The sequence below is a fragment of the Engraulis encrasicolus genome, chromosome 2, assembly GCF_034702125.1.
Source record: "Engraulis encrasicolus isolate BLACKSEA-1 chromosome 2, IST_EnEncr_1.0, whole genome shotgun sequence".
In the NCBI taxonomy this organism is placed as follows: domain Eukaryota; kingdom Metazoa; phylum Chordata; class Actinopteri; order Clupeiformes; family Engraulidae; genus Engraulis; species Engraulis encrasicolus.
Window position 1 is genome coordinate 56507779 of NC_085858.1, and position 13114 is coordinate 56520892.

The following is a 13114-nucleotide window of genomic DNA, read 5'->3' on the forward strand; positions in this document are numbered from 1 at the left end:
CAACCTCTAGCCTCTAATCAGAGACAATTGATAAGAAAGAGAAGCTTCATAAGGAGTTTTTTCCAGTATCAATGTAATGTAATGTAATGTAATGCATCATATGGCTTCCGTGCCCCTAGAGGAGACTAGAGAGGGGCTGGATGAATGGAGGTCAATGGGAGCACCCATTTAGGATAGTGATTCCCTACCAGGGGTACGCAAGCACACTGCAAGGGATACGTGGGGAAATGAACAAATGTGGAGCATAGTCGTAGAAGACAAAACACACACTGATTTAAGAGACTGGACTTGATCCCCCTTGGTCTGCATTGGTTATGCGTCCTGTGCTTCATCCTGGTCCCCATATTGGTCCCCATAACTGTGCTTAATCCTGGTCCCCATATTGAAACTCTTCCCTCTGACCTCTCTCAGGACGACCACTGGGCCGACAATGTCACAATCGTCACGGCGACATCGGAGCGCAGCATGTCGCGTGACGATGACCACCAGAGCGCAATGGGGGCCGGCGAGGACATCGAGGAGCTACAGGCCACGGCCCCTGGCAACAAGAACCGTCGCCTGGCAACCTGCTGCCGCGTGTTGCTGGGCTGTGCCCTGGGCCTGCCCCCCCTTCTCACGCCGCTCATCTTCGTCCTGCTGCCCCGCCTGCTGGCGCTCGGTATGTCATTCACTGCAGTGTTTCTCAACTGGTGGGTCGCGACCCAAAAGTGGGTCGCGGAAGGTTCATGGGTGGGTCGCGGAGCCTTGGTGTAAAAAAAAACGTAATTCTTAAAAAAAAAAAATCCAACTTTTCCTGCAACAATTTAAAACTTTTATTTTGATAGGCGAGTGAACTCCGTGTCATCTGTTGTCATAGATACAATCTGAATGTTTATGCGAGATAGATAGCCTGCAACCAGTCATTCGAGTCTTGGTTACATTTTGAGAATTGCATTGAATAGACTTGAACGCTAAAAAAATTGGGTCGCGACCGAATGAGAGTGGAAAATGGTGGGTCCCAAGACTGTTCCAGTTGAGGACCACTGATTTACTGCATTTAGAAACATTCGAGTTGAGGAAGGGCAAGATGCTAAGCAGCCAACTAGGTGAGCGTATTTTGTGAGTGAGAGCCGTTTCCAACAGTCAGAGGTTGAACAGTGTGCAGCCAGGGTCGCGCGGCCGGGGATTGTTTACAAACGGGAAACCCATGTATAGGAATGATGCATTTAAATAAATGGCTTGAACAGGCGCGCACAGACGATCAGGTGTGAAAGACAGACCCACTGTGGGCACTCTGTACGTGTGAGAGAGGTTGAATGCTTCATTCATTTCAGTGAAAAGTACTAAATAGAAATGTCACTCATAAATTCAGGTAAAATTGAAGGAGGCTCAGGAGAGGAGTGGAATTAGTGTAGTTAATATAGTTAGTAGTAAATATGAATAGCATAGCTAATGTGCTAAATATCAATGTCAATACACAAGTAAACTGGATGTAGGAGGAGGGTTGCTGCCAACCTCAACTAATCAGTTACTGTACAGCAGGGGTGGGGAACCTTTTTCATTCGAGGGGCCACTTCAGATTCATCCAAGGGCCATAAAAGTCTTCCGAGGGCCGTATTATTAACACAAACCAGGATTTACCCCTGCACTTTAGGCCTATATTGAAGGCAGCTACCTTTAAAATAGTCGCCACTTTCTCTAGGACCCCTGAATATAACTTATATTGCAAATGTAATTTCAATATTCCTTTACAAAATATGTCATATTTCAAGTGAAGCTGCATAACATTAAAATCACATCGGGGGCCGGATAAAACGACCTCAAGGGCCGCAAACGGCCCTCGAGACAGAGGTTCCCCACCCCTGCTGTACAGCATTAACGTACTGAATATACAGTAAATGCTTATCCTAAATACAGGTCAACTAGAGGGAGGTGGAGGTGAAGATGGAGGTGGAGGGACGGACCCGGTCCCCCAGCCCTCGTCACAGCCCCCTCCGCCCCCTGAGGAGGGCCTCTGTGCGCAGCTCTGTGATGGGGCCCACCTGGCCCTGGCTGTGAAGCTGCTGCTGCTGCTCCCCGCCACCTGGGCGCTGTTCCTCCGCTCCCCTCTGGGGGGCGCCAGGCTGCCGCGCCTCTCCCGGGCCCCGTGGCTCCTGCGGCTGGCCGTGCTGGCCTGCACCGGCAGCCACTGGGCCATCTACGCCACCAGGGGCATGTGGAGGCCGGAGGCCGACCCGCAAAGCATCGTGGGATTGGCGACGGCGTGCACGGACGCGCTGCTCTGGCTGCAGTACGCCGGCCTGCTGCTACTCCAGGTGTCCACATTCAGCCAGCAGCGAGCGTTCTGCCTCAAGGTCACGCGCAACACGGATGGAGAGAGCCGCAGCTACAACGTTGGACACCTCAGGTGAGCGGGTTGTCGTGTGAGCTTTGGTGTGTGTGTGTGTGTGTGTGTGTGTGTGTGTGTGTGTGTGTGTGTGTGTGTGTGTGTGTGTGTGTGTGTGTGTGTGTGTGTGTGTGTGTGTGTGTGTGTGTGTGTGTGTGTGTGTGTGCGCGTGTTAGGCGGCTGGAGGCGATGTGACATGACAGAGAGAGCACAGATTTGAGGTGTTAACAGAGTTACCCTTCTGCAGTGCTGTTGTTGTTATTGATGATGTCGATGTTGAAGTTGAAGATAGTGTTGTTATTGTGCAGTGGTGTGATGCTGTTGTTTTTACCTCTGACAAGGAGGTTTTGTTTTTACCTCCGCCAAGGAGTTTATGTTTTCGGTCACGTTGGTTTGTCTGTCTGTTTGTTTGTTTGTCTTTCTGTTTGTTTGTTTGTCTGTCAGCAGGATAGCTCAAAAACTTATGAAGGGATTTGGATGAAACTTTGAAGAGTTGTTGGAAATGACACAATGAACAAGTGATTACATTTTGGTGGTGATCCGGATCACGATCCGGAACCAGGATTTTTTAAAAGATTCTTCACCATTGCGGGATAGGGCAAATTTTGACATTCCAGTTTCTAACTCCACAAAAAGAAGGCAGAAAGACATGAAAAATGTAGGGTGTGACATAGTCAAATGTTCTATCAAACGGCTTCCTTGACGGAGGTCTGCATTTGTGCATTTGTAATTGTTGATGATGTTGCTGTACATGTTGTTGATGTGCAGTATTCAGCTATTCGGCTGTAGTGTGGTGTTGATGTTGTTGTTTTTTCTAATAATGTTGTTCTTATTGTTCTTTATGTTGTTATTGTTGTGCAGTATCCAGAGGGCAGCATTGTGTTTCTTGCTGACATTGTGGTTGTGGTTGTGGTTGTGGTTGTGGTTGTGGTTGTTGTTGTTTTGTTGTTGTGTCATATCTAGGGGGGTGCATTGTGGGTGCCAATGTTGTTGTTGTTGTTGTGTGTGTTGTTGATGATGTTTTGTTTGTTTATGTTAATGTTGTTTAGGAGTATCCAGAGAGGGGCATTGTGGGTGCTGATGTTGTTGGTAGTTGCTGCTATTGCTGTTGTATGCAGTCTATATGATGTCTTGTTGATATTGTTGATATGTAGTCTATATGATGTCTTGTTGATATTGTTGATATGTAGTCTATATGATGTCTTGTTGATATTGTTGATATGCAGTATCCAAAAAGCATATTCCAAGAACCTGGCTCCAGGTTACGTTAACCTTGAGGTTGTGATAAATAATCTCATAGAAGAGCTCGTTTTTGTTTTCAACTAAATGACACATGTGGGCTGTCCATTAACGAGGTTACCACTTCATGCAGGTTAACCCCTTAGCGCAGAGCCTGTGTTATAACCTTACTGTCACCAAAATTGTAATGGCCATGTCTTAATCTGTTACTTAAGGCTCTCGGTACTGTCATAGCAATGTTGTTATGATGTAGTTAAGTTGAGTATTTTCAGCTAATAGTGAGTAGGCCCGCAGGCGACCCCATCTGCAGTAAGAGGCTACCTTAGCAAGGTTTATCAATTCACCATGTTCTTGGAATTCCACCCGGCAGTGTTGGCTATGATGATGATGATGTTGTTGATATTGTTATTGTTGCTGTTTTGCACACAGTACATTTGGCAGTGTTAATTTAACACTTAGAGAGTAAGAACAACACCATGGGTGTTATATTTGACTCTGTGAGTGTTGAATTAACACCGAAATATCTGCTGTGCAGTATTCAGAGAGCAGCGCTGTGGGTGCTGGAGCATTACTACCGTGACTTCCCCATCCACAACCCCAACCTGCCCAACCTCCCCAAAGCCATCCTCTCACGCAAGATGACCGGCTTCAAGCTCTACTCGCTAGAGGAAGGTGAGGATGTACACGTGTACACACACACACACACACACAAACACACACACACACACACACACACACACACACACACACACACACACACACACACACACACACACACACACACACACACTGTAGGTGACTGATTCATCACCTAATTGTGAAGTGAAAGTCCACCTGGGAAACTCAAACTCCCATTGTCATTGTGACACAGCACTCCACAACAAACAACTGCACACTGCACACAACGAAATTGCATTTATGCTCCACCCATGCAAGGGGGTAGCCCCCAATGCGCCCTAAGTGCGGCGGGACATAACCATGCTCAGGTTACCTCAGTCATGGAGGAGGATGGGGGAGAGCACTGGTTAATTACTCCCCCACAAACCTGGCAGGACGGGAGTCAAACCGGCAACCTTTGGGCCACAAGTCTGACTCCCTAACCGTTTAGCCATGACTGCCCATTGATTGCTTGAATGATTAACTGATGAACTAATGTATGTGATTGCAGAGAGCAGCAGCATGGGGAACTGTGTGAGCCCTCCTCCAGCCCTCATGGCGTCGGCTCAGTGGAGACGCAACTGCCACAGCGAGCTCTACTACGAACAGGCCGACTACGAGCGGCGCGTACGCAAACGCAAGGCCAGGTACAGTACGTCTTCCTGTGTGTGTGTGTCTGTGTGTCTGTGTGTGTGTGTGTGTGTGTGTGTCTGTGTCTGTGTCTGTGTCTGTGTTTGTGTGTGTCTGTCTGTGTGTGTACTTGTTTCTGTCTACTGTAAGTGTGATGGGCGTGCCAGCATGTGTGCATAGCTACTTTATGGCAGCGGTGTTGAGCAGTAAAACGTTTCATTGTCTTCATAGTAGCAATGTCCAACAACCTGCATCTTCTCTCTTGATTGCAAATGTTTGAAATATCTAACTTTTCTGATTATGATCAGTAGAAATGTATTTTTTAAACCATCTATGTTGGGTATGTAGAGTCTGTTTTGCAATGCAGTTTACCATCAAAAATAGTAACTTGATCATTATAAGCTGTTTACCTGTTAGAAAACAATGTGTGGATGGAGACAAAAAGTTTCTGGGTATACATCAGGACCATGGGATGCTGAAGTGACAGAGAGGGAGGTGGGAAAGAGAGACGAATAATGCAGAGAGTACAGAGGACCCAGACAAATACAGGGAGAGAGAAGGGGGAACAGCGACAGCGAGGGAGAGAGGGAGTGGTTGTGAACGAGGGAACAGAGTTCAGTTAAGCTGATGAAGGTGAGGTGGCTGAGGAGTTTACATGACGGACGGACGGAGAGATAAAGAGTTCACCCGGAGAGGGTGTGGTGGCGGAAGTGAAGAGAAATTGAGAGGTGAGAGAGAGAGAGAGAGAGAAGCTGTTGTATCTGTGTTATCTCTGTACAGTGGCTGCCCATTGTGGTGTCTCATTCCTGATTTGTTATAACTATCAACATTATTTATGGCAATACCAATATTTACCCAAATCCGGCCAACAGCTTTTTTTTTATAGAACACTACGATTATTTTGGCCACTCGTGGTATCGACTGGTCATTCACCGGGAACCATTTTCGGTTCCTCCAGTCACTGGTGCAGGAATCTGAACCGGTAACCGGCTCCATTCTGGTTGGCCTGAAAACAGCTTCACATGCGGTGGTGGTGGTGGAGGTGGTGGTGGTGGTGATTGAGGTGGTGATGGTAATGGTGGTGGTGGTGGTGGTGGTGGTGATGGTGGTGGTGGTGGTGGTGGTGGTGGTGGTGATGGTGGTGGTGGTGGTGGTGATGGTGGTGATGATGGTGCTGGTGATGGTGGTGGTTGTGGTCATGGTGATGGTGGTTGTGGTGATGGTAATGGTGGTGATGATGGTGGTGGTAGTGGTGGTGGTGGTGGTGGTGGTGGTGGTGGTGGTGGTGGTGGTGGTGGTGGTGGTGATGGTGGTGGTGGTGGTGGTGGTGGTAATGATGGTGGTGGTGGTGATGGTGGTGGTGGTGGTCGTGATGGTGGTGGTGGTGGTGGTGGTAGTGATGGTGGTGGTGATGGTGGTGGTGGTGGTGATGGTGGTGGTGGTGGTGGTGATGGTGATGGTGGTGGCCGTGGTGGTGGTGGTGGTGGTAATGGTGGTAATGGTGGTAATGGTGGTCGTGATGGTGGTGGTCGTGGTGGTCGTGATGGCGGTGGTCGTGATGGTGGTGGTGGTGGTGATGATGATGGTGGTGGTCGTGATAGTGGTGGTGGTGGTGGTGATGATGGTGGTGGTGGTGATGGTGGTGGTGGTGGTGGTGGTGATGGTGGTGGTCGTGATGGTGATGGTGGTGGTGATGGTGGTGGTCCACAGTCCGTGGTGATGGTGATGGTGGTAGAGGTGGTGGCGGTGATGGTGGTGGTGATGGTGGTGGTGGTGGTGGTAATGGTGGTAATGGTGGTAATGGTGGTCGTGATGGTGGTGGTCGTGATAGAGTGTCATGAGGTTCTTTCTAATATCCCATGCAATGGCAATGGTGAAAGAAGTGTATTTCAATATCAGTCAAGAGCGCAATTGTGATGTCATTTTCTCATTTGCAATCGGGATGATGAATGAATCAGGCCAAGCACAGGGAGTCTGCGTATTAGAAAGACCCTCTTGTGTCATCTCGAGTGCATCTTAATATGGGACCTTGCCTCCTCCACTTGCCTCCTCCACTCGCTTCTCGTCATGATGACATCACTGACAACAGCATTATATTTCAATATCTTGCAAAAGCTCAATTGTAGAGTCTTTTTCTCGTTTGCAATTGTTATGGTGAATGAAAAACAGTCCCTCAAAAGTTGTTGTGGCTAGGCTGACCGCTGGGAAACTTTATCGTTTTCTCCACGGAGGAGGGGTCAGGAGGCGGGGCGAGGAGACAAGCGCAAGTGGAGGAGGCAAGGTCACATATTAAAACGCACCCCTCATCTCATCGTTTCTCCTTCCAGGCTGGTGGTGGCAGTAGAGCGAGCGTTCTCCCAGGTGCGGCGCGTGGAGGAGAGCGAGGTGCCGGCTGGAGGTGTTGGATCTTCCCCGAGGCGTCAGCCGCAGCAGCAGGGGGCGCTAGATCCGCGTGAGGCGGCCCAGGCCATCTTCGCCCCCATGGCCCACGCGCTGCAGAAGTACCTGCGGACCACGCGGCAGCACCACTGCCACAACATGGAGGCCATACTCAACCACCTGCAGTTCTGCCTCACGCACAACCTCACGCCACAGGTGACGAGGCAGTGGAGAGCACACACACACACACACACACACACACACACACACACACACACACACACACACACACACACACACACACACACACACAACCTCACGCCACAGGTGACGAGACAGTGGAGAGCACACACACACACACACACACACACACACACACACAACCTCACGCCACAGGTGACGAGACAGTGGAGAGCACACACACACACACACACACACACACACACACACACACACAACCTCACGCCACAGGTGACGAGAGAGTGGAGAGCACACACACACACACACACACACACACACACACACACACACACACACACACACACACACACACACACACACACACACACACACACACACACACACAAATGTACACAACCACAACCTCATGCCAGAGGTGAGAGAGGGCACCGTACACACACATACACAATATTTACACACACACACACACACACACCCCTGTGTGTGCCTCTCCTAATGCCTGCCTCTCCTCCTGTGTCCCCCCTTCCCCCAGGCTTTCCTGGAGCGCTACCTGAGCCCCGGCCCCACGCTGCAGTACCAGTCGGACACCAGCAGGAGGCAGGAGAGCGCCTGGACGCTGCAGAGCGAGCTCTCCGTCACCCGGGGGCTCCACGCGGGAGTCGTCTTCTCCCTGCACCGGCCGCAGTTCACCCTGGTCGTCACGGTGACGCCCCTCCCCTTCCTCCAGCTGAGGGAGGAGTTTGTCAGCCCCAAGAGCCACCGCTTCACGCTCAGGCTGCAGTCGGAGACCTCGGTCTGAGCAGACTGGCGTATGGACAGAGGCGCATCTTGCCACCAGGCAAGGCAGGCAGCCGCTTGGGGCCCCCAAGCCCCTAGATAGTGGATAACAGCCCACACTTTACCACAGTAGTGGCGATTTTGGTTCAAATGTTCATTATTTTGCATTTTCGCTTGGGGCCCCACCTGACCCTAGAATCGCCTCTGCGTATGGAGAGAATGGCCACATTCCCATTGACTCTCCTTGTATGAAATGTGTGGCGGACAAAAATTGTCCATATATGGGCTGATCTCCCCGTTTTATGGAGCCTGACCAAAGTTCCAAAGACAATCACTCAGCAACAGAGGCGTTGATTCATCTTGACGTTCTTTGGACATTTAACTGTAAAATATGGTTTGCTCTGAACTTTTTAGGCTCGCATGAAATCACATGACCACATTCGTGATGAGATCAAAGCATGTGGCATTTCTCTCTCTCTCTCTCTACGGCTCTCGGTGTGAAGATCCACCGCATCACGCTGATGGTGTGTTCCAAATCTAATCCAAACTAGTGGAACATGGTACTCCCACCACGAAACCTGCACTAGAACGCCAGTCTAACCTTCTACTAGGCAAACTCAGATGGGAACTTTATGAATCCCTACCTCCAATAATGAAGTTGGAAGATAATGGTGGGACCATGCTTTAAAAATGGCAATAAATAAGCTATAAACGTCATTACTCTGCGTACATGCAGTTGCTTTAAAGACATCAGGTTTAACGCAACATCTTCATGTTATTGAGGAGAGAGAGAGAGCGAGAGAGAGAGAGGGAGAGAGAGAGAGAGCGCTCTGGAGGGTGAAGAGGGCAGGCAGACAAGGGAGAGGCAGAGGAAGAGTACAGGAGGAATACAATATAACACCTGCAGAGGGAGGGGTGAGTGCAGTGAGACTAGTCTTTCTCAACGGGGGCGGTACAGCCCCCCAGGGGGTGTATGGGATCCCTAGGGCGGAGCGTTGTGAAGAATACAGCTCAGAGGGGGTGGTGCTTAGTTGCCATTGGGGGACATTAGTCTATTTAAAAAATAAAAAAAGCCAGGAATTGGCAGGCTTAAGATGAGGTTCGGGGGGCGTTGGGAGGCTAATGATGAGATCAAGGGGCTACTTGTTCAAAAAAACGTTGAGAACCGCTGGGCTAGAGAGCAGAGGAGAACGAGGACACTGGGCTGGAGTAGTCATGGCGGGACAGAGAAGGAAGTGGTCCTCCTCTTCTGCTTAAAGCAATGGTTCGGAGCAGATTCACCCTAATACCATTTGAACCGTGACATCCATCCAGTAGTACACCCGAAGTGTTTTCTGGCTTGGGCGAACATTAGCAGAGTTAACCAAGTTATTCTATGGTTATGGCCTGAGCCTTTTTGAAGGAGCCTGTTCACTCCAATTGGCACCCGTTGTTGCAGCATAAAAAGTTGCAGTTCCACCAAGATGGAATCGAACTGCGTAGCAGTACCACCTGGAAGACTTCAGAGAGTGCCACTTCTCCCTTGTAAACCTCAGAGCTCTTACCAATGGACCCACGCGAGATCAGTTCCTTAACCTGCGCTCAGTCCACGCTCCACAGTGTCTGACCAGGACATCATCACGTGGACATCATGCAGTTATACAACTACTAAAATCAAACTACACATCTCTATGCAATTTATAGCTGAGCATCATCCTGCTGTAACTGAGCAGCGCTGCCCATGTGGACATCGTGCAGCTCAGTGGTATGGTGCCGTGCTGTGCTGTGCTGTGCCTCCCGTGCCCCAACTGGAGCGTTGACCGGCGGGTCATGGGTTCGAGCCCCGAGTGGCAAACAGGCACAGAGGACCTCAGTTTCAGTTATACAACTACTAAACAAGTAATTAAACTCTCTAAAATGTCTATGCAGTATCTGACCTGTTCATATGATGTGGAAAACGTGCAGTAACGGTGGCCATCATGCAGTATCTAACCAGGGGGTTGTTTCTCGACAGTGCCTTTGCTAACGACTTTAGCCATTTTGTTCGTTCTTAAGACCAACGTTGTAACCAAGGTCTTGAGTTGGTCTTAAGTTGTTCTTAAGTTGTTCTTAAGTTGGTCTTGCGTCTCAAGACCAACTGAAGACCAACTACAACTCAAGAGGAACTTACGACCAACTCAAGACCGACTTAAGACGGTTAGCAACGACAAGAATCGAGAAACGGAGTCCAGGACGTGCTATGAGGATCATGCAGTATCTAACCAGGATATGCTATTAGGATCATGCAGTAACTGTATCATACATGTCCACCCTCGTGCCTTGCTTTGTACAGTGCTCAGGACAAATCGACTTGTGTGGATGTGTGTGTGTGAGCGTGTGTGTGTGGGGGGGGGGGGGGTGTATGGTAGAGTGAGAACTGAGGAGAATGAAGCATATGAACAAGCACACATGCAATATGTACCTCAGAAAACAGTATTTCATTGTTAGAAGATATCTAATAACTTCTTGGGTTGGATCTAATTGTCTTTTACATTTTCTATGGTTCTCTCTCCCACTGTGTGTGTGTGTGTGTGTGTGTGTGTGTGTGTGTGTGTGTGTGTGTGTGTGTGTGTGTGTCAGAGAGAAATAGCAGGTTTGTGTGTACCTGTGTGTGTAATATTACCCTGTTAACAGGAATTATTTTTCATTAAAGAAATAATTTGCAAAAGTGTGTGCTCATGAATGTGTGAAATATTACAGCAAAACACTACAGTACTACTGCAGATTTAGTGCAATGAGTGCAGTGATTTAGACATGAACGCACTGCAATCCTGTGAAAATAAAAAAGCATTACAACTACTACTTTGACCACGACACAAAATCACAATACTTTGAGGAGTTGTGCGTTTGAAGACTATATTTCAGTGAACATTAAAGGATATCTTCAGCCAATTTCAACATGCAGCTGTAATGCTCATACTACCCTGGACTTGCCAGTACCTGAGATTTGTTTTCTTTTTTTCTTGAGCCTTTTCCCGATACCCTGGCCATTGTAATGGGGGGAGGTGTTTAATCACAGAAAATTTGAAAATTGAGATTAGTAGTCGTACATAGTATCAAAATGGAATCTCAGGAATGGTAGTTTCTATTGCCATTGAAAAAAAGAATAAGAGATACATTGACTAGCATGCTGTATGTTGGGGAAACTGCTGGAGAACAGAACTCTAAGGTGAGCAAACATAGAAAAAATACTATAGTGCACATGTGTACAAGCACGGGTCATGCAGAGCCATTTGTTAGGCTTTTGGTGTTTTATGGTGGGACCAGAACCATGGAAATCAGAGTTGTGACAGACGCGGTAGCCTACAGGAAGTTGGTTGGTGACATGATTCATGTAGATTCAAATAATTTGCTCAAGACTAACACAGAACCACCACATAACAAACAGAGATTATGTATTAAAAAGTTTAAATGAATTACATTTACCTTTACTGCACTTCCTGTGTTCAATGCTCACTTCCTGAAACTATCTTGGAACTAGAAGCACTTAGAGAGTGCAAACCTCCGCCAAGGCCATGGGATTGATGATGCCATAATATCTACACGCTGTGGAATCCGATGCCTATAATATAACTTACAAACATTTGACTATGTTACTCCCTCATTTTTTTCAAGTCTTTCTGCCTTGTTTTTGTGGAGTTAGAAACTGGAAACTTGTCCTATCCCGCAATGGGAAAAAATCTTTTTAAAAATTCCTGGATCCGGATCGTGTTCCGTATCACCACCAAAATGTAATCACTTGTGCCTTTTTTCACTTCCAACACATTTTATCAAAATCCGTTAATTACTTTTTGAGTTATTCTGCTAACAGAAAAACAAACTGACAAACCAACAAAACATAATCTCCTTGGTGGAGGTAACATGTCATTGGCGAGCTGTGTGTCAAAGACTCCATGAGCTTCCATCTTTGTGTGAAGATGTTACCGGGATTAGCGTAACTGTTTGTTCAAGGGTTGTTAACATCTGTGAAGGCTATCGGTGTAGTTTGAATAAAACAGAATAGAACATATATAGTAAAACATAACACAGACGTTATGAACTTCCCTACACCCTCAGCACAGTGTGTGTGTGTGTGTGTGTGTGTGTGTGTGTGTGTGTGTGTGTGTGTGTGTGTGTGTGTGTGTGTGTGTGTGTGTGTGTGTGTGTGTGTGTGATATATTTATTTTGTTTTTGAATTTACAACAGGGCCTGTAAAACATAATACATTCCAAATCCTTCATGGTCATCTTTGCGCATTTGCGTACAGGTCATCGTAATATGCATTCTTATCAGAAGGAAAATGTTTACCAGCAATAATAAAGAATTTGCAAAATATTTGCAAGAACTCATGTGATTGGATATTTTACCATGGCATGACATGATGTCAGATCTCCTATAAAAGTAACAATACTTTTTGGTGTTGTTTTGCAAAGACAAAGAAGGTCATTACCATCTCCAGCTCTATCTGAAAAGAAAAGATTGGTGGTGATTAAGGTAAGCAACTTATTACCCTTTTTGATATCTTAGCGGTATCTCAAAGGTATTGTACAATGTACATGGACAATCATCACGCCTTACTGTATGTAATGTCTTGGTAGAATAATTGAGTGAAGTAAAACAATTACATTGTTATTGCTTTACATAGCTGGACCTGTGTGTGTGTGTGTGTGTGTGTGTGTGTGTGTGTGTGTGTGTGTGTGTGTGTGTGTGTGTGTGTGTGTGTGTGTGTGTGTGTGTGTGTGTGTGTGTGTGTGTGTGTGTGTGTGAGAGAGAGAGAGAGAGAGAGAGAGAGAGAGCACAGAAGCTACTATTATTTATTTGCATTATAATATAGAAGGTAAGTTAACTGTACATTTGGTCATGTAGTGT

At 47.4% G+C, this 13114-nt stretch overlaps 1 protein-coding gene across 2 annotated transcripts in view; it reads left to right on the top strand.

Moving 5' to 3' along the window:
• LOC134463767 (vang-like protein 2) overlaps window positions 1-10344 on the top strand; it is a 17118-nt gene extending 6774 nt beyond the window's left edge. For both annotated transcript variants that reach the window (XM_063217034.1, XM_063217042.1), the window contains exons 4-9: window positions 412-658; window positions 1897-2386; window positions 4140-4276; window positions 4773-4908; window positions 7219-7486; window positions 8004-10344. In XM_063217034.1, the coding sequence (XP_063073104.1) occupies window positions 412-658; window positions 1897-2386; window positions 4140-4276; window positions 4773-4908; window positions 7219-7486; window positions 8004-8270 (1545 nt within the window). In that variant the 3' untranslated portion in view covers window positions 8271-10344. The remainder of the gene's footprint in view (window positions 1-411; window positions 659-1896; window positions 2387-4139; window positions 4277-4772; window positions 4909-7218; window positions 7487-8003) is intronic.
• The last annotated feature ends 2770 nt before the right edge of the window (window positions 10345-13114 follow it).